Here is a 22317-nt window from a genome sequence, read left to right as displayed (position 1 = left end):
AGGAAGAGTCGGGGGTCACACAGTCTGTGTTACACTCCCTATCAGTTCTACAGACTGGGACTGTCTCTTTCTCATGGCACCCAGTGTCTCTTTGGCAGGACGTCAGACTCAGAAACTGAATGAAGCCTTGCGCCGGAAGAAGAGGACCTCGGCTGGTGGGGGCTGGGGTCCCCCGCCAGCAAAGGTAGGCATAGGCGTAGACTGGGGGGGGGCGAGGGGGGCAATGCCCCCCCCAAACGATGCGAGGCGCTGCCGCGCCATTAGTTTAAAAAAAAAATACACATGCAGGCACGCGCTCCTCTCCGTCCGCTTGGCTTCCCTGCCCTCTATATCTGCGTCCCGCCTTCCTCTGACGTCATTTCCTTTCGGGCGGGACGCAGACAGAGAGGGCAGGGAAGCCAAGCGGACGGAGAGGAGCGTGTCCGTCTACCCCTCTCTCTTCCTCCCTCCCTCCGGCGCAGGCAGCAGTTTTTTCCAGCGTTCCTGGCAGCGGTAGCGTTGTACACGCTGCCTCTGGCTCTGCCCTGAAGCCTTCTCTTCAAGTTCCTGTTCCCGCATAGGTGGGAACAGGAACTTTAAGAGAAGGCTTCCGGGGCAGACCGAAGGCAGCGTGTACATCGCTACCGCTGCCAGGAATGCTGGAAAAGACTGCTGCCTGCGCCGGAGGGAGGGAGGAAGAGAAGGGGTAAACGGAGTCACCATCTTGGACCTCGCAGGGGGGGGGGGAGCAGAGGGAAGATGGATGGGACTGGGAGCGTTGGGAGCAGAGGGAAGGAGCAAGAGATGGATTGGACTGGGAGGGGTGGGGAGCAGAGGGAAGGACCAGGAGATGGATGGGGTTGGGAGAGTTGGGAGCAGAGGGAAGGACCAGGAGATGGATGGGACTGGGAGCGTTGGGAGCAGAGGGAAGGACCAGGAGATGGATTGGACTGGGAGGGGTGGGGAGCAGAGGGATGGACCAGGAGATGGATGGGATTTGGAGAGGTCAGGCACAGCAGAGGGAAGGAGCAAGAGATGGATGGGACGGAGGGATGGTGAGCAGAGGGAAGGAACAGAAGATGGATGGGACTGGGAGGGGTGGGGAGCAGAGGGAAGGAGCAAGAGATGGATGGGACTGGGAGGGTGGGGAGCAGAGGGAAGCCTACTGGAAAGAAGACACTGCATAAAACAGAAGACACTGGGATCAAAGCGAATAGAAAAACTAAATGATCAGACAACAAAGGTAAATAAAAGTTTATTTTATTCATAATTTATTAATTGAAATGTGTCAGCTTTTTGAAATGTGCATCTGTGATATTTTGCCTGTAAATTTCATTTCCTTCCTCCATATTAGCATATTCATTTGCATATGTATATATGCAAATGATATGCTAATATGCTCCACCCATTCTTTGCCCCCCCCCCAAATGAAACAGTCAAACTACGCCTATGAAGGTAGGCGATGACGACGGCGGGTTGGCGGCGGGAGGGGGGTCGAGAGGATCATCGGCAGGGGGGTCCAGGGCCAAATCTACAGGGGCCCAGGCCCCTGTGGCCCCACGTAGCTACACCACTGGTCTACACTGCAGACGTTATACCAGCCTGATGCAGAATCCAGAATAAAGAAGGACATTGATGATACTGAATGTGAGAACTATATTACAAATCAAGAGCAATATATTTCTCAAATTATTTTCTACTATATAAACTTGATTTCGCTGTAATATCATGTCCCTACTAACACTCTAATCTGACCAGTACTTGTGCTTGAAAACAATCACTGCAGGTTCCTCTCTCACAGAATCTAGCTTTTGAACGCCACAAGTTTGATTAAAACTCTGCATCTTCATCACACCCAACAGAGCCTGGAAATTCTTTAGAATTACCCAAACAGCATGCAAATAAATTTAAATAATGAAAGAGCATATTTTACCTCCAAGCAAAATAGCCTCTGCAGCTCAGCTAATGAAAACTAACTAAAAGCCACAGTGCTTTTACAATGGTTGACTTTGCGCCACATTCGGAGTGACAGCTGATGTCATATCTCCGCAGAGAAGCTAATTCCTAAGGCGCTTATCATCCCAAATTTACAGACTTAAATTCCTTCTAAATTTTTGTAATAAAAGCATTTATTTGGAGCTCTCTATTTACCAAAACTACTATACAAGGCCATAACTCCGTTACTTAAAATTGCATTCTCAAAAAATAAATTAATTAATTTAAAAAGAATACAAACAGGTGATCCAACCCCCTCAGACTACCTTACAATCCCTTGTGGTCTAGTGGTGTAGTCAGGGCAGGAGTGATCTCCATGTCAGCTCTACTCTCAAAATAGCTGCCGTGCAGCCGTGACCTCTTGCAGCAGTCTCATGAGATTGCCAGTGGAGGCCATGGCAGCCATTTTGAGAGCAGAGCTAGTATATGGGCAGGAGCAACTGCTCTGACTTGCCCTGACCACTGAGGATTGTAAAATAGGCCTGAGGGAGGCCCCTACAGGTGGGCAAGGGGGAAAGGCAACTCGTGTCCAGATGGCAGAGGGAGGGAGGGAGATAAACAGGACAAAGCACAAATGTTCCAGCTTCCACCGAAAACACATGCTCAGTTTTGGCCAAAACCAAAACCAGGCAGAAAAAGGATTTTAGGCCAGTTTTTGGCACCATAACCAAGACAAATTCGGTTGGCCTCTACAGAATTTAGCTCGCACCTTTTCAGTCCTACCTCAGGGTGATTTACATTCAGGTATGTGCAGTGCATTTTTTCTAGCAAAAAAAGGTGCCGGTACTCAAATGCTAGGCCACCTCTCAGGAGTGGGGTGATCACTGAGGGACCCACCCCACAGTAGCCAGGACCCTGCAACCAGTCACAGAATCTATGACAAGGCAGAATTGGTGTGTAGGGCCTGAGCTGTTTCATTAAAACTTGGGGCTCATGGGTCAATTTTATCAGACAATGGAAAAGGTGCCGGCACTCAGTACCCCCTCAAAAAAAGCCCTGGGTATCTGAGGTATTTCCCTGTCCCCAAATCTGAGATTGCACCTGAGGCAACAGAGGGTTAAGTGACTTGCCCAAAATCACAAGGAGCAGCAGTGGGATTTGAATCCTGGCAAAACCTGATGTGCTTCAAATGAAACAAAATATTCAAAAGCCCTTAAGTGTTACTGACTGGGATATTCAGAGGCAGCTGCATGCACTGTTTTACGCTTAAAGCACAAAGTTACACGTGGATGTTACAAAATAGTGGAACAGAAGAAAGAAGCAGACCGTAAGAAGAAAAACAATTCCTTTATTGGTGTTGCAAAGCTCCCAGGGTTTACAATCCAGTGCCTGACATGGCTGTGTTTCGCCAACAATACAGGCTGCAATGGACCCAGGCAGAGACACATTGGTAATCAGTACTGGTGAAATTTGTTGTTTCACACCAGCTGGTTTTAGTTGCCCCTGATGCGGAGCCCCCTGCAGCTGTGGGACCCAAGGCAGCTGCCCTGTTTGCCCTCCCCTAACACCAGCCCTGGGTGTTTACATGGTTCAGTGAGGCATTGCTGTCTATGGACAGCTCCCTCTCCCTGGCACCCCATCTGTGAGCGCTAGAGATTAAAGTCTGGCAGGTATAACTCACCTGCTTCTACCACGTGCTCCATAGTGGGGAAGCGCTTGAGCACACGGGTACTGACAGAGCGTAGGATGAGGACGGAGGACAGGTTGGCATAGCGGATCAGTGTACGCCGCAGGATACGTCCTCGTTCATCTCCCCCGTGGACGTTGCTGGAAACGACACACATCAACTGGTCGGGGAGAGGGATATTTGTGTACTGTGCCCACCAACGGTTCACGATTAGAGTGACATAAAACCCTGCAGTAAAAGAATCCAGCAACGGTAAGTAACTGAGTGTGCCATTTTCAAACCGGACTATTTTCAAATGTCTACATTAATGCAAAGTCCGTGAATATTTTTTGCTCATGGACTGCACAAATTTTCAAAGAAAAGCTGCTTGCATACATTCGCTTGTGGACATTTCTAGCTTCTTTTTAGAAGAATTGAAATGTTAAATTATTACAAAAACGGTAACCTCAAAGAAAATGTCAATACAATTCAATAAAATATTCAACAAAACAGATGCTGCATGAAGTCCAGATGACTGAGAACAGCTAAAAACTCTAACTACGGTAACGATTAAAAAAAAAAATATATATATATATATTATTTTTTTTATTTTATTTTTTTTATCGTTACCTTAGTTAGAGTTTCTAGCTGTTCTCAGTCATCTGGACTTCATGCAGATTCAGTCCCATAATTAAATGAACAGGTAGACAGATCTATCTCTGAAATTTGTACATTTTGTGTACTTTCCCTTAAATAAATGTATAAAATATATATCAATAAATAGATGTAATAAATAGATTACATTAATAGATGTAATAAACAATCAGATCAATAGATATCCTGCCTATTATAGTATCCTTTTTATTCTGATGACATTTATCATATGATTCTTTTATAGTGCTGATGCAGTATCAAAAAATGGAAACATTGAACATGTCAGTCCTGTTTCTAGGATTCAATTTGCCATCTCCAAGTTCACCTCATTTTTCTGTACATTTGTTCCTACATCCCAATGGCTTGATTTTCTCTGTTTTTCACTTGTATGTTTTTTTCCCCCCAAAAATAGGCTGAAAAAATAAACGCACACAGCACAAAACCTTGTTACAAATGAAAAGATAGACATTTTGCGGTTTCAAAAATGGTCATATTTCCTATTTGGATTTGAGATGTTTAGCACAAAACATCCAAAGTCCGACTTAGACATCATATAGAAAATGCCCCTCACTAGGTCTTTTGTTCTGAGTGTTTGTGAGTTTCAAATATGTGAGAGAAGCACAGGCAGGAAATAAATATTTAAAATATATGCACAGACATCAACTGTGCCAGGGCTGGTGGTGGGAGGCAGGGATAGTGCTGGCCAGACTTGTACGGTCTGTGCCCTGAAAAAGACAGGTACAAATCAAGGTAAGGTATACACATATAAGTTTATCTTGTTGGGCAGACTGGATGGACCGTGCGGGTCTTTTTCTGCCGTCATCTACTATGTTATTATGAGAGCATGTCAGACTTACCCAGCACGAAAGACATGGGGATGAGGTCTGTGGACCTGTTACAGTACAACGCCACCATTTCATAAAGTCTTCTCTGCTCTTCAGTCAGCCAATAACTGCAGGAGACAATGAGCTGCGTCATCTCTCTGTTAACTGCAATGTGTTAACGCTAATGGTGAGGACAAATCAAACTCGGGTATACGTATAAAGTATCACATACCATGTAAAATGAGTTTATCTTGGGCAGACTGCATGGACCATACTGGTCTTTTTCTGCCGTCATCTACTATGTTACTATGTTAAATTAAACTTGGGTATATAATTGCCCCATGTAAGCCGCATTGAGCCTGCCATGAGTGGGAAAGCGCGGGGTACAAATGTAACAAAAATAAATAAATAAATATAAAGTATCACATACCATGTAAAATGACTTTATCTTGGGCAGACTGCATGGACCATACTGGTCTTTATCTGCCGTCATTTACTATGTTACTCTGTGTTACATGAATGATGACCACTTTCTTCTGTGGAGTGGATGGTTCATAGACATGGCAGCCAACTGGCTGTGGAGATGAACTGGGTTCAAACTCAACCCCTCCCACAAGTAATCCCCGTGACCTTGAACTAGTCCTCTTTATCTCACCTTGCAAGCTCTTCAGGGCAGGAGCTGGTGCCAGTAGGTCATTTACTTTCTCCGAGGACAAGCAGGCTGCTTGTTCTCACGACTGGGTTGACGTCCGCGGCAGCCCCCACCAACCGGAAGAAGCTTCGCGGGACGGTCGGCATGCAGGGCACGCCCACCGCGCATGCGCGGCCGTCTTCCCGCCCGTGCGCGACCGCTCCCGCCAGTTCCTTTTTTTCCGCGCCTGGAGAGAGTCGTGCTTTGCCGCTCTCTCTACTTCAGCCGCCGGATTCTTGCGATCGCGTATATGCGGATCGCGCTTCGTTAATTTAATTTAATTTCCTTTTATTATCTTTTCTTTTAAAAAAAAAAAAAAAAAAAAAAGACTGCGCGTGTGGAGCACGCGCTCCCCTTTTTCCCTCGCTTCCAGCGGGGACGCCTCGTTGCGGCCTAGTGGCCGCTCGGTCGGCTGGTTTTTTCGTGGTGTGATTTTAGCCACCATTGCCGACTTTGACTTCGCCGACGCGATTTTTCCGTCGATGTCCTCGAAGGTCCCGAGTGGATTTAAAAAGTGTGGTCGCTGCGGCCGGCCGATCTCGCAGACCGACACCCACGCTTGGTGCCTCCAGTGCCTCGGGCCGGAGCACAATCTCAAGTCGTGCGCGCTGTGTCTCGGTCTCCGGAAACGGACTCAGGTTGCGAGGCAAGTTCTGCGGGACCGTCTTTTTGGAACTTGCGCCGGCCCCTCGACGTCGACCTCGACGGCATCGGTATCGAAGGCCGGATCTTCGGTACCGGTATCGATGCCCGAGACATCGGCACCGATGGCAGCGACCCCAGGAGAACAGGTCCCGTCGGCCCGCCGGTCCGCCGGTGAGAGTGGGGTTGAGAGGCCGCGTGGGCTGTCGGCCCCGGTCACTCCCTCAGCTCGTGAGCCACGGGACCGAACCCTGTCGGACCCGGTACCTCGAGACCGAGGGGGATCGACCTCCTCCTCCTCCATGCCCTCCGGCGCCGGTGACGTGCACCGGAAAAAAGACAAGAAGCGCCGTCACCGGGAGCCCTCGGTGCACCCTGAAGGGGAGTCGACGCCGAAGCGTCATCGCAGAGAGGAGAGATCTCCGTCGGTGGTGGAGGTACCGACGCGTCGGGGTTCCGGCACCTCGGTGCCGTCTCCTGGCCCCCAGCAGCTTCTGGCACCGACACCCTTACCGGCCCCACCGCCTTTCCCGGCAGCGGGCCTGGACGAGTGCCTCAGAGCCATCCTTCCGGGGATCCTGGAAGGGCTGATGCGCCAGGCTGTGCCGGCGTCGGGGGTGCTTGCGCCCCCGGCGCCGATGACTGTGGCGCCGGCGAGCTCTAGCCCGGCGCCGGGGCTGTCGACACCGCCGCCGCTTGCGGTGCCGGTCTCGACCGCCACGCAGGTGGAGTCCCCGTCGACGTCGATGGAGGGAGCTCCGTCCCCGCCGGCGCGGGAGTCCACCGCTCGACGACACCGAGGCCTCGGTGCCTCGACGTCGAGCCGGGCCCGGTACCGGACTCAGCTACATGAGCTAATGTCCGATACCGAGGATGAGGACTCGTGGGGGGAAGAGGAAGACCCGAGATATTTCTCCTCAGAGGAGTCTACGGGCCTTCCCTCGGACCCCACGCCGTCACCGGAGAGGAAGCTCTCACCTCCTGAGAGTCTCTCCTTTGCCTCCTTTGTGCGGGATATGTCTATAAGCATTCCCTTTCCCGTGGTCTCTGTGGAAGAGCCGAGGGCCGAGATGCTCGAGGTCCTCGACTATCCATCACCACCTAGAGAGTCCTCCACGGTACCGCTGCACAATGTCCTGAAGGAGACGCTGCTTCGGAACTGGGTGCGACCACTAACTAACCCCACCATTCCCAAGAAAGCAGAGTCCCAGTACAGGATCCACTCTGACCCAGAGCTCATGCGGCCCCAGTTGCCCCATGACTCAGCGGTCGTGGATTCTGCTCTCAAGAGGGCACGGAGTTCGAGGGATACCGCCTCGGCGCCCCCGGGGCGGGAGTCTCGCACTCTGGACTCATTTGGGAGGAAGGCCTACCAATCCTCCATGCTCGTGACCCGCATCCAATCTTACCTGCTCTATATGAGCATCCACATGCGGACCAATGTGCAACAGCTGGCGGACCTGGTCGATAAGCTCCCGCCGGAGCAGTCCAGGCCATATCAGGAGGTGGTCAGGCAGCTGAAGGTGTGCAGAAAGTTCCTGTCCAGGGGGATTTTTGACACCTGTGACGTGGCATCTCGTGCTGCGGCCCAAGGTATAGTGATGCGCAGGCTCTCATGGCTGCGTGCCTCTGACCTGGACAACCGCACCCAGCAGAGACTGGCTGACGTCCCTTGCCGGGGGGATAATATTTTTGGCGAGAAGGTCGAGCAGATGGTTGACCAACTGCATCAGCGGGAAACCGCTCTCGACAAGCTCTCCCACCGGGCGCCTTCAGCACCCGCCCCCGCGGGCGGGCGTTTTTCCCGGGCTCGGCAGGCTGCACCCTATTCTTTTGCGAAGCGTAGGTACAACCAGCCGGCCCGAAGGCCTCGTCAGGCACAGGGACAGCCCCAGCGCGCTCGTTCCCGTCAACAGCGTGCGCCTAAGCAGCCCCCTGCGCCTCCACAGCAAAAGCCGGGGACGGGCTTTTGACTGGATCCACGGGAACATAGCCGCCCTACAAGTGTCCGTACCGGACGACCTGCCGGTCGGAGGGAGGTTGAAATTCTTTCACCAAAGGTGGCCTCTCATAACCTCCGACCAGTGGGTTCTCCAAATAGTGCGGTGCGGATACGCCCTGAATTTGACCTCCCTGCCTCCAAATTGTCCTCCGGGAGCTCAGTCTTTCAGCTCCCATCACAAGCAGGTACTTGCAGAGGAACTCTCCGCCCTTCTCAGCGCCAATGCGGTCGAGCCCGTACCACCCGGGCAGGAAGGGCAGGGATTCTATTCCAGGTACTTCCTTGTGGAAAAGAAAACAGGGGGGATGCGCCCCATCCTAGACCTGAGAGGCCTGAACAAATTCCTGGTCAAAGAAAAGTTCAGGATGCTTTCCTTGGGCACCCTTCTGCCAATGATTCAGAAAAACGATTGGCTATGTTCCCTGGATTTAAAGGACGCATACACTCACATCCCGATACTGCCAGCTCACAGACAGTATCTCAGATTCCGCCTGGGCGCACGGCACTTTCAGTATTGTGTGCTGCCCTTTGGGCTCGCCTCTGCCCCACGAGTGTTTACAAAGTGCCTCGTGGTGGTAGCGGCCTACCTACGCAAGCTGGGAGTGCACGTGTTCCCATATCTCGACGATTGGCTGGTCAAGAACACCTCGGAGGCAGGAGCCCTCCGGTCCATGCGGTGCACTATTCAACTTCTGGAGCTGCTGGGGTTTGTGATAAATTACCCAAAGTCCCATCTCCAGCCAACTCAGTCTCTGGAATTCATAGGAGCGCTGCTGAATTCCCAGACGGTTCGGGCCTACCTTCCCGAAGCGAGGGCCACCAATCTCTTGGCCCTGGCTTCGCAGACCAGAGCGTCCCAGCAGATCACAGCTCGGCAGATGTTGAGACTTCTGGGTCATATGGCCTCCACAGTTCATGTGACTCCCATGGCTCGTCTTCACATGAGATCTGCTCAATGGACCCTAGCTTCCCAGTGGTTCCAAGCCACCGGGAATCTAGAGGATGTCATCCGCCTCTCCACCAGTTGCCGCACTTCACTGCTCTGGTGGACCATACGGACCAATTTGACCCTGGGACGTCCATTCCAAATTCCGCAGCCCACGAAAGTGCTGACGACGGATGCATCTCGCCTGGGGTGGGGAGCCCATGTCGATGGGCTTCACACCCAGGGTCTGTGGTCCCTCCAGGAAAAGGATCTGCAGATCAACCTCCTGGAGCTCCGAGCGATCTGGAACGCACTGAAGGCTTTCAGAGATCGGCTGTCCTGCCAAATTATCCAAATTCGGACAGACAATCAGGTTGCAATGTATTACGTCAACAAGCAGGGGGGCACCGGATCTCGCCCCCTGTGTCAGGAAGCCGTCGGTATGTGGCGTTGGGCGTGTCGGTTCGGCATGCTTCTCCAAGCCACGTACCTGGCAGGCGTAAACAACAGTCTGGCCGACAGACTGAGCAGAGTCATGCAACCGCACGAGTGGTCGCTCCATTCCAGAGTGGTACGCAAGATCTTCCGAGAGTGGGGCACCCCCTCGTTGGATCTTTTCGCCTCTCAGACCAACCACAAGCTGCCTCTGTTCTGTTCCAGACTTCAGACACACGGCAGGCTAGCGTCAGATGCCTTTCTCCTTCATTGGGGGACCGGCCTCTTGTATGCTTATCCTCCCATACCTTTGGTGGGGAAGACCTTACTGAAGCTCAAGCAAGACCGCGGCACCATGATTCTGATAGCGCCCTTTTGGCCCCGTCAGATCTGGTTCCCTCTTCTTCTGGAGTTGTCCTCCGAAGAACCGTGGAGATTGGAGTGTTTTCCGACTCTCATTTCGCAGAACGACGGAGCGTTGCTGCACCCCAACCTTCAATCCCTGGCTCTCACGGCCTGGATGTTGAGGGCGTAGACTTCGCTGCGTTGGGTCTGTCTGAGGGTGTCTCCCGGGTCTTGCTTGCCTCTAGGAAGGATTCCACTAAAAAGAGTTACTTTTTCAAGTGGAGGAGGTTTGTCGTTTGGTGTGAGAGCAAGGCCCTAGAACCTCGTTCTTGCCCTGCACAGAACCTGCTTGAATACCTTCTGCACTTATCAGAGTCTGGCCTCAAGACCAACTCAGTAAGGAATCACCTTAGTGCGATTAGTGCTTACCATTATCGTGTGGAAGGTAAAGCCATCTCTGGAGAGCCTTTAGTCGTTCGATTCATGAGAGGCTTGCTTTTGTCAAAGCCCCCTATCAAGCCTCCTACTGTGTCATGGGATCTCAACGTCGTCCTCACCCAGCTGATGAAACCTCCTTTTGAGCCACTGAATACCTGCCATCTGAAGTACTTGACCTGGAAGGTCATTTTCTTGGTGGCAGTTACTTCAGCTCGTAGGGTCAGTGAGCTTCAAGCCCTAGTAGCTCATGCTCCATATACTAAATTTCATCACAACAGAGTAGTGCTCCGCACTCACCCAAAGTTTCTGCCGAAGGTGGTGTCGGAGTTCCATCTTAACCAGTCAATTGTCTTGCCAACATTCTTCCCCAGGCCACATACCCGCCCTGCTGAACGTCAGTTGCACACATTGGACTGCAAGAGAGCATTGGCCTTCTACTTGGAGCGGACACAGCCCAACAGACAGTCCGCCCAATTGTTTATTTCTTTCGACCCTAACAGGCTAGGGGTCGCTGTCGGGAAACGCACCATCTCCAATTGGCTAGCAGATTGCATTTCCTTCACTTACGCCCAGGCTGGGCTGGCTCTTGAGGGTCATGTCACGGCTCATAGTGTCAGAGCCATGGCAGCATCGGTGGCCCACTTGAAGTCAGCCACTATTGAAGAGATCTGCAAGGCTGCGACGTGGTCATCTGTCCACACATTCACATCTCATTACTGCCTCCAGCAGGATACCCGACGCGACAGTCGGTTCGGGCAGTCGGTGTTGCAGAATCTGTTTGGGGTGTAAATCCAACTCCACCCTCCAGGACCCGAATTTATTCTGGTCAGGCTGCACTCTCAGTTAGTTGTTCTTCGTAGGTCAATTTCTGTTGTACCCTCGCCGTTGCGAGGTTTAATTGACCTGGGTTATTGTTTTGAGTGAGCCTGAGAGCTAGGGATACCCCAGTCGTGAGAACAAGCAGCCTGCTTGTCCTCGGAGAAAGGGTATGATACATACCTGTAGCGGTTGTTCTCCGAGGACAGCAGGCTGATTGTTCTCACCTACCCTCCCTCCTCCCCTTTGGAGTTGTGTGTTTCATCTTTTGCTAGTCATTCAACTGGCGGGAGCGGTCGCGCACGGGCGGGAAGACGGCCGCGCATGCGCGGTGGGCGTGCCTTGCGTGCCGACCGTCCCGCGAAGCTTCTTCCGGTTGGTGGGGGCTGCCGCGGACGTCAACCCAGTCGTGAGAACAATCAGCCTGCTGTCCTCGGAGAACAACCGCTACAGGTATGTATCATACCCTATACAGTATGATAGTAAATAAAATATATGTACTGTAGCAGAGCACTCAATATGAAACATAAATACATAAGCGTTAAATACATAAGCGTTAAATACATAACATAAATACATACTGGGACAGACCAAAGGTCCATCAAGCCCAGTATCCTGTTTCCAACAGTGGCCAATCCAGGTCACAAGTACCTGGCAGAAACCTAAATACTACTACTACTACTACTACTTAACATTTCTAGAGCGCTACTAGGGTTACGCAGCGCTGTACAAATTAACAATTAAGGACGGTCCCTGCTCGGAAGAGCTTACAATCTAAAGGACGAAATGTCAAGTTGGGGTAGATAAGTTTTCTGAGAAGAGGTGTAGTGATTAGGAGCCGAAGGCGACATTGAAGAGGTGGGCTTTGAGCATTGATTTGAAGACGGGTAGGGAGGGGGCACGGCGTATGGGCTCAGGGAGTTTGTTCCAGGCATGGGGTGAGGCGAGATAGAAGGGACGGAGCCTGGAGTTGGAGGTGGTGGAGAAGGGTACTGAAAGAAGGGATTTGTCTTGAGAGCGGAGGTTACGGGTAGGGACGTAAGGGGAGATGAGGGTAGAGAGGTACGGAGGGGCAACATTCTATGTAGAACCCCAAAGAGTACCAAGATTCTAGAATTCTAAAGAATAACAAGATTCCATGCAGAATTTCAAAGTGTAGCAACATTCCATGTAGAACCCCAAAGAGTAGCAAGATTCCATTCAGAATCCCAAGTACATAAGTGTTGCCATACTGGGACAGACCAAAGGTCGATCAAGCCCAGCATCCTGTTTCCAACAGTGGCCAATCCAGGTCACAAATACCTGGCTCCTGAGTCTCAAGAACTGACCTAATTCGGCATTCCTCCTCACCAAAAAGTTGAGTTATTTGCCTGCATTGAGCCTATGACCAATGGGGAGATTTACTGGGGGAAAGGACAAGAAGATGCCCAGGACTGGAGCTGAAGTTCCCTGGGGGAGAAGATGTTGAGTCTGGATAGGGAGAGAGCTTCAGTGTTTTCTTAAAGGAAAATAGGCAGTTGGGAGAGTTATTCAATCAGTAATTTCCCTTAGATTCATGGAAGCCAGTGAAAGAAAGTGGTCTTGTAGTAAAGCCTTTAATGACTATCTACTCATTCTACATCTGGGCAAGTTTGGTGCATAACTAAGACCATTCCATGTACCTTATACAGCTCTACATATAGTTTGTCGTCCATTTAGCTACTCATTGTAAGTAGGAATAACCCTGGATAACATGAAAAGCTGTTGCAGGACAAGTAACCAAAGCAAAGCACTGATGTACAGAACTTACCGGTACGTGAGACTCAGGATTGTGTACAGCGAGATGAAGACAATTAACTCCTTGTAAAGTAATTTGTAGATGCTCCCTTTCCATTTGAAGAGTAACTTGGAGAAGCCCCCGAAGCGAGCATTGGCCACTTTGAGCGTATAAGACACCGTCATGTCGCTGAGGTTCGCAGCTTGTACCTGCTTAGAGCAAGAAGAGAACTTTGTGTGGCAGGGGGCACCATGAAAAGTTTCAACTCTCTTCCCCCCCCTGGGTCCCAATCATCTCTACATGATTCTCCTGTATCTGCAGCCATCATTCCCCGGCGGTGATATCACCACTGGACTGCTTGTCTCACAAAGATTGAGGGCCTCGCTCTGGATCCCCCTCCTTCCAGTGAGAGGGGCCGGGAAGCCTAGATTTATTTTTAACTTTAGCTGCCCCAACGCAGGCTGCTAACGTTTGACTTGGACTGAATGATGTGTCATACAGTAGGTGCCAGGCCAGTGTGGGTGTGAGCCCTCTGATATTAGACAGTAATCCCAATCATACTGATATGTTGTTTACAAGCAGCGCATGTTCCTTCCAAAAACCCAGGCCTTGATCTCACATGGTCACCTGCTTGTGACTGAACGTGAATTCCTATACGCCCATAGACAGCAAGCACTAATCTGTAAATTAAAATTTGCCCCATCCACTCCCCTCCCCATACACACACACTAGCTGCCTCCTCCAGAGAGTGGATGCATTAACTGCTCTGCGTCTCATCGACACATTGCACCACATCGCTCCTGAGTCACTACAGGATGGATCCAGCAGGGCAGAAGCAATCTGTATTAGACTCTCTCAGCTCTTCTAGGACAATCTGATGCTCACCTTGAAGGAAACTAGTCCTTAAAATCTAGATATGCTTACCATGCACAATTTAAACTCAGATAAAAAGTTCTTATGAAGATTAACCACAGATGAGGTTGACTAAGAGGGGTTTGGAAGGGGATAATGGCTCTCTCTCTAGAAGAGTAGTACTGTTAGTACGGAGGTAGGAAAAGGTGATTAAACATCATTCAATCAGTAGTGATTTCTCCAGCAATCAGCAAAAAGGACAGTACTGCTCTCCTAGAGAGAGCCATTACCCCCCCCCCCCCTCCCCAAGATCTATTACTCCGTCAAAAGAACTGTTTAGCAAACTGAACATAGGACTCCACAACAGTGGCGTTCCTAGGGGGGCTGACACCCGGGGCAGATCGCTGATGCGCCCTGCCCCCCCCCCCCGGTGCAGTGCGACCCCCCCCCGGTGGAAGGACACCCCCCCCCGGTAAAAGACCCCCCCCCCCCGAGTGCACGCCGCTGGGGGCACCGGTCAGCTTCCTTCGTTTCCATGCTCCCTCTGCCCCGGAACAGGTTACTTATTAGATTGTAAGCTCTTTGAGCAGGGACTGTCTTTCTTCTATGTTTGTGCAGCGCTGCGTATGCCTTGTAGCGCTATAGAAATGCTAAATAGTAGTAGTAGTTACTTCCTGTTCCGGGGCAGAGGGAGCATGGAAACAAAGGAAGCTGACCGGCGCGCGGCACCCCCCCAGCGGTGTGCACCCTGGGCGGATTGCCCCCACCGCCCCCCCTTGGTATGCCACTGCTCCACAAGCGTTCTAGGCTTTTATCTGACTGAAGGGATACGTGGAGGGGCATAATCGAATGGGGTGCCCAAGTTTTCTTGAGGTTGTCCTTGCAGGACGTCCCCGCGAAGAGGCGGGGAAACCCGTATTATTGAAACAAGATGGGCGGCCATCTTTTGTTTCGATAATACAGTCAGGGACTCCCAAATCTCAACATTTAGGTTGACCTTAGAGATGGTCGCCCCTGATTTTCGGCCATAATAGAAACCGAGGACGCCAATGTCAGAAATGACCAAATCCAAGCCATTTGGTCATGGAAGGAGCCAGCATTCGTAGTGCACTGGTCCCCCTCACATGCCAGGACACCAACCGGGCACCCTAGGGGGCACTGCAGTGGACTTCACAAATTGCCCCCAGATGCATAGCTCCCTTATCTTGTGTGCTGAGCCCCCCCAAAACCTACTCCCCACAACTGTACACCACTACCATAGCCCTTAGGGATGAATGGGGGCACCTAGATGTGGGTACAGTGGGTTTGTGGTGGGGTTTGGAGGGCTCACACTTACCACCACAAGTTTAACAGGTGGGGGGGATGGGCCTGGGTCCGCCTGCCTGAAGTGCACTGCACCCACTAAAACTGCTCCAGGGACCTGCATACTGCTGAGATGGAGCGGGGTATGATATTTGAGGCTGGCATAGAGGCTGGAACAAATATTAAATTTTTTTTTAGGGTGGGAGGAGGTTAGTGACCACTGGGGGGAGTAGGGGGAGGTCATCCCCGATTCCCTCCGGTGGTCGTCTGGTCATTTAGGGCACATTTTTGTGGCTTGGTCGTAAGAAAAAAGAACCAAGTAAAGTCGGTCAAGTGTTCGTCATGGACGCCTTTCTTTTTTCCATTATCAGCCGAGGACGCCCATGTGTTAAGCACGCCCCAGTCCCGCCTTCGCTATGCTTCTGACACGCCCCTGTGAACTTTGGTCATCCCTGCGACAGAAAGCAGTTGAGGATGCCCAAAATCGGCTTTCGATTATGCCAATTAGGGCAACCCTGGGAGAAGGACGCCCATCTCCCGATTTGTGTCGAAAGATGGGCGCCCTTCTCTTTCGAAAATAAGCCTGATAGTAACATAGTAAATGACGACAGTTAAAGACCTGAACGATCCATCCAGTCTGCCCAACAAGATAGACTCATTTTACATGGTATGTGATACTTTATACCCAAATTTGATTTGTCCTTACCATTCTCAGGGCACAGACCGTAGAAGTCTACCCAGCACTGTTCTTGTACTAAGTTCTGAAGCTAAAGTCGTAGCCCCTTAAATTTACACTCCAGCCCATCCCTTATCTATTCAGTCACGATCAGGGCGTAGACCGTAGAGGTCTGCCCAGCACCGGTTTTGCTTCCCAATTACCAGGGTTGCCACCCAATCTCTGCTAAGATTCCATGGAGTCATTCCTTCTAAACGGGATAAAGTGACACCGTAGAAATTTGTAGAAAAATTAGCTACATGAATAGTCTGTGGAATGATACAGGTAAAATAACACCCGCATGGAAACAGAAAACTAAATGTGAATTTTATTCAGACCTCATTTGCCAACATAACACACTAGAATCAATGCCTTAGAGTAACAATTAATGTACAAATAAGTGGGGAAAGCAGGTGGAGCATAGCTCATGGAATTCTTCCCAACTCCTCTGTGTATATATCTCTGTCTTTGATTTAGAGGAGAGACAAGGGGGATAGTTTGAATAGACCGTTTCCCAAAGATTCCATTGGTGTGGAAAGAATAATAAAGTGAAACTACATGTAGTAATATATCAAAGCACTAGATGTCACTGTCAACAGATAAATGTTATGGTTTAGCCACACTCTGCCGGATTCTATATATCGCACCTAGCGTTCCACTCTGAAATCTAAGCGTATTCCATAACAATGTGCTTAACGTAATTGGCTTAACAAGCCAATCAGTGTTTTTAACAGCACTTAACAAGCAATAATGAGTACTAATGGCAATAATTAGAATTAATGCGCATAACTCACTAAGCGTATTCTGTAATGAACTGCACCTAAATTCTAAAGTGTGCAGTTCAAAAGGGGCATGGGCTATGGGTGGGGAAATGGGCGTTACTTGGGCATTCCCAAATTTAGGCGCATTGTTATAAAATATTGCCCAATCCACGTAAATCTAGGTGCAGGGATTTATGCCACATTTTCATTAGTGTAAATGGAAGCGCATAGTTGTAGGTGCTGGGATATCAAGTGAGCATATTCTATATACCGTGCCTAAGCGGAAATGTTTTCCATGTAAATTTTTTAAACGACATCAGGGGCACAGCCAGACTTCGGCGGGAGGGGGGTCCAGAGCCCGAGGTGAAGGGGCATATTTTAGCCCCCCCCAGGCTTCTATTTCTGTGAGTCTGACGTCCTGCCGAGATTGGGGGGGGGGGTTAGATTCCCCAGGCCTGTCCTTGAAGGGGGGCCTGGCAGACCCAGTGGCATGGGAGGCCTGGGCCCCTCCACTTTGGGTCAGGCCCATCCAACTGCAGTACTTTGAATGGCTGGCAGGGATGCCCAGGCCCTGCTAACCAAATAGCTCTAAAGCCCAAACCTCCCCTGGTGTAAGGAGTCTGCAGCATGCTTTCTAGCAGCCGAAGCCGGCACTCCGCACATGCTCAGTTCACATGCATGAACTGAGCATGTACGAGGAGAGCCAGCATCAGTGTTTAGACAGCATGCTGCCGACTTCCTTACACCAGGGGAGGTTCAGGCCGCAAAGCTATTTGACTGGCCAGGCTTGGGCATCCCCACCAGCAACATAGTAACATAGTAGATGACGGCAGAGAAAGACCTGCACGTTCCAGCCAGTCTGCCCAACAAGATAACTCATATGTGCTACTTTTTGTGTATACCTTACCTTGATTTGTAACTGTCATTTTCAGGGCACAGACCGTAGAAGTCTGCCCAGCACTAGCCCCGCCTCCCACCACCGGCTCTGCCACCCAATCTACGCTAAGCTTCTGAGGATCCATTCCTTCTGAGCAGGATTCCTATATGTTTATCCCATGCATTTTTGAATTCCATTACCGTTTTTATGTCCACCACCTCCCTTGGGGGCATTCCAAGTATCCACCACTCTCTCCGTGAAAAAATATTTCCTGACATTTTTCTTGAGTCTGCCCCCCTTCAATCTTATTTCATGTCCTCTAGTTCTACCGCCTTCCCATCTATGGAAAAGGTTCATTTGCTGATTAATACCTTTCAAATATTTGAATGTCTGTATCATGCCACCCCTGTTTCTCCTTTCCTCCAGGGTATACATGTTCAGGTCAGCAAGTCTCTCCTCATACGTCTTGTAACGCAAATCCCATACCATTCTTGTAGCTTTTCTTTGCATCGCTTCAATTCTTTTTACATCCTTAGTAAGATACGGCCTCCAAACCTGAACACAATAGTCCAAGTGGGACCTCACCATCGACTTATACAGGGGCATTAAAACCTCTTTTCTTCTGCTGGTCACACCTCTCTCTATACAGCCTAGCAACCTTCTAGTTACGGCCACTGCCTTGTCACACTGTTTCGTTGCCTTCAGATCCTCAGATACTATCACCCCAAGATCCCTCTCCCCATCTGTACATATCAAACTCTCACCGCCTAACACATACGTCTCCCAAGGATTTCTACACTCTAAGTGCATTGCTTTGCATTTCTTCACATTGAATTTTAATTGCCAAACCTTAGACCATTCTTCTAGCTTCCTCAGATCCTTTTTCATATTTTCCACTCCCTCCCAGGTGTCCACTCTGTTACAAATCTTAGTATCATCCGCAAAAAGGCATACTTTACTACTACTACTACTACTACTATTTAGCATTTCTATAGCGCTACAAGGCATACGCAGCGCTGCACAAACATAGAAGAAAGACAGTCCCTGCTCAAAGAGCTTACAATCTAATAGACAAAAAATAAATAAAGTAAGCAAATCAAATCAATTAATGTGAACGGGAAGGAAGAGAGGAGGGTAGGTGGAGGCGAGTGGTTACGAGTCAAAAGCAATGTTAAAGAGGTGGGCTTTCAGTCTAGATTTAAAGGTGGCCAAGAATGGGGCAAGACGTAGGGGCTCAGGAAGTTTATTCCAGGCGTAGGGTGCAGCGAGACAGAAGGCGCGAAGTCTGGAGTTGGCAGTAGTGGAGAAGGGAACAGATAAGAAGGATTTATCCATGGAGCGGAGTGCACGGGAAGGGGTGTAGGGAAGGACGAGTGTGGAGAGATACTGGGGAGCAGCAGAGTGAGTACATTTATAGGTTAGTAGAAGAAGTTTGAACAGGATGCGAAAACGGATAGGGAGCCAGTGAAGGGTCTTGAGGGGTAGTATGAGTAAAGCGACCCTGGCGGAAGATGAGACAGGCAGCAGAGTTTTGAACGGACTGGAGAGGGGAGAGGTGACTAAGTGGGAGGCCAGCAAGAAGCAGATTGCAGTAGTTTAAACGAGAGGTGACAAGGGTGTGGATGAGGGTTTTGGTAGAATGCTCGTAAAGAAAGGGGCGGATTTTACAGATGTTGTAAAGAAAGAAACGACAGGTCTTGGCAATCTGCTGGATATGAGCAGAGAAGGAGAGAGAAGAGTCAAAGATGACCCCAAGGTTTCGAGCTGAGGAGACAGGGAGAATGAGAGAGCCATCAACAGAAATAGAAAACGGGGGGAGATGGGAGGTTGGTTTGGGGGGGAAAATGAGAAGCTCGGTTTTGGTCATATTTAATTTCAGGTGGCGTTGAGACATCCAGACAGCAATGTCAGACAAGCACGCTGGAACTTTGGTTTGGATGCAAGGCGAGATATCAGGGGTAGAAAGGTAGATTTGGGAGTCATCAGCATAGAGATGGTAGGAAAAGCCATGGGATGAGATTAATGAACCAAGGGAAGAAGTGTAGATAGAAAAGAGGAGGGGACCAAGAACAGAACCCTGAGGTACGCCGACAGGCAGAGGGATAGAAGTAGAAGAGGATCCACCAGAGTGAACACTAAAGGTGCGGAGGGAGAGGTAGGAAGAGAACCAGGAAAGGACAGAGCCCTGGAATCCAAGTGAGGACAGGGTATCGAGAAGTATGCTGTGATCGACAGTGTCAAAAGCAGCGGAAAGATCAAGAAGAATGAGGATGGAATATTGACCTCTGGATTTAGCCAGTAATAGGTCATTGGAGACTTTAGTAAGCGCAGTTTCGGTTGAGTGGAGAGGGCGAAAACCAGATTGTAGTGGGTCAAGAATAGCATGTGAGGAGAGAAAATCAAGGCAGCGGCGGTGAACAGCACGCTCAAGTAATTTGGAGAGAAAAGGAAGGAGGGAGATGGGTCGGTAATTAGAGGGACAAGTAGGGTCGAGTGAAGGCTTCTTAAGGAGAGGAGTGACCACAGCATGTTTAAAGGCAGCAGGGACAGTCACAGTGGAAAGTGAGAGGTTGAGAATGTGACAGATAAAAGGAATAAGAGCAGGAGAGATGGCATTAAGAAGGTGGGTGGGAATGGGATCAGAGGAACAGGTGGTACATTTTGAGGAAGAAAGGAGAAGTGTAGTTTCCTCAATAGTAACTTCAGGAAAGGAGGAAAGAGAATGAGGGGAAGGAGAGAGAGGGGAACGGACTAGTGGAGGGAGAGGTGGTGAGGTAGAGAAAGCAAGGTTTATCTTTTGAACCTTGTTGTGAAAGAATTCAGCAAGGGTCTGAGGAGATAATGAAGGGGGAGTTGGGGGAGGGGGCACCTTGAGGAGAGAGTTGAATGTGGTGAAGAGAAGTTGAGGATTAGAGCCAAGAGAGTTGGTCAGTTGGATATAATAATCCTGTTTGGCACGTAAAAGAGCAGATTGGAAGGAGGTCAGCATGAACTTAAAGTGTAAGAAATCAGCAAGAGCCCGAGATTTCCGCCAGAGGCGTTCGGCGGAGCGGGTACAGGAACGTAGGTAGCGGATATTAGAAGTCAGCCAAGGTTGGGGTTTACTTTACTTTCTAACCCTTCGGTAATGTCACTCACAAATATATTGAACAGAATCGGCCCCAGCACCGATCCCTGAGGCACTCCACTACTCACCTTTCCCTCATCCAAGTGAATTCCATTAACCACCACCCTCTGGCGTCTTTCCGTCAACCAGTTCCTAATCCAGTTCACCAGGTCCTATCTTCAGTCTGTCAAGTTTATTCAAGAGCCTCCTGTGAGGAACTGTGTCAAATGCTTTGCTGAAATCTAAGTAGATTACGTCTATAGCATGTCCATGATTCAATTCTCCGGTCACCCAGTCAAAGAATTCAATGACATTCGTTTGGCACGATTTACCTTTGTAAAACCATGTTGTCTCTGATCTTGCAACTTATTGGCTTCCAGGAAATTCACTATCCTTTCCTTCAGCATGGCTTCCATTACTTTTCCAATAACCGAAGTGAGGCTTACCGGCCTGTAGTTTCCAGCTTCTTCCCTATCACCACTTTTGTGAAGAGGAACCACCTCCGCCGTTCTCCAATCCCTCGGAACCTCTCCCGTCTCCAAGGATTTATTAAACAAATCTTTAAGAGGACCCGCCAGAACCTCTCTGAGCTCCCTCAGTATTCTAGGGTGGATCCCGTCCGGCCCCATGGCTTTGTCCACCTTTAGCTTTCCAAGTTGTTGATACACACTCTCTTCCGTGAACGGTGCTTTATCCACTCCATTCTCAGGTGTACTTTTGCCAGTCCCTCGCGGTCCTTCTCCAGGATTTTCCTCTGTGAACAGAACAAAAGTATCTATTTAGCAAATTTGCTTTTTCTTCATCATTTTCCACATAGCGGTTCGCAGTATCTTTTAGTCTCACAATTCCCTTTTTAGTCATTCTCCTTTCACTAATATACCTGAAGAAATTTTTGTCACCCCTCCTTACATTTCTAGCCATTTGTTCTTCCGCTTGCGCCTTCGCCAGATGTACCTCTCTCTTGGCTTCTTTCAGTTTCATCCGGTATTCCTCTCCATGTTCCTCTTCTTGAGTTTTTCTGTATTTCTGGAACGCCAACTCTTTAGCCTTTATTTTCTCAGCCACTTGCTTGGAGAACCATATCGGTTTCCTTTTTCTCTTGCTTTTATTTACTTTCCTTACATAAAGGTTCGTGGCCCTATTTATAGCTTCTTTCAGCCTGGACCACTGTCCTTCCACTTCTTGTACTTCCTCCCGTCCCATCAGCTCCTTCCTCAGGTATTCCCCCATTTTACTAAAGTCAGCATGTTTGAAATCCAGGACTTTCAGTTTTGAGTGGCCGCTCTCCAAAGGTAACAATTTTAATGGGGGGAGGGGGAATGGAGTCGGGGAGAGAACAAAAAGGAATGGGTGGCCACAGAGTCCCCCCACCATGGGCTACTGGCTACGCCCCTGCATTTGGTGCAGAAGGGGGGGCCTCTAAGAATATTTGCCCAGGCCTGCTTTGAGTAATTAGAATTGCTAATATTGCTTTTTTCTGTATATATATAACTAGTCTTCTTGATTGTGATCCCCACTAAGCTGGTTTTCAGTTTCCAGCGGAATATAAGCATTGTCACTTAACCCTCTATTGCCCAGGTACAAAATAAGTACCTG

At 49.7% G+C, this 22317-nt stretch overlaps 1 protein-coding gene across 1 annotated transcript in view; it reads right to left on the bottom strand.

The window, feature by feature from the left end:
- BEST4 (bestrophin 4) overlaps positions 1-13293 on the bottom strand; it is a 34395-nt gene extending 21102 nt beyond the window's left edge. Inside the window, exons 1-3 of the mRNA XM_030206861.1 lie at positions 13142-13293; positions 5092-5186; positions 3596-3829 (exon numbers count right to left, since the gene is read on the bottom strand). Coding sequence (XP_030062721.1) covers positions 3596-3829; positions 5092-5186; positions 13142-13293 — 481 coding nt within the window. The remainder of the gene's footprint in view (positions 1-3595; positions 3830-5091; positions 5187-13141) is intronic.
- Positions 13294-22317: the final 9024 nt, after the last annotated feature.

Source organism: Microcaecilia unicolor, chromosome 6, assembly GCF_901765095.1.
Source record: "Microcaecilia unicolor chromosome 6, aMicUni1.1, whole genome shotgun sequence".
In the NCBI taxonomy this organism is placed as follows: Eukaryota; Metazoa; Chordata; class Amphibia; order Gymnophiona; family Siphonopidae; genus Microcaecilia; species Microcaecilia unicolor.
This window is presented reverse-complemented; position numbering and strand designations above follow the sequence as displayed.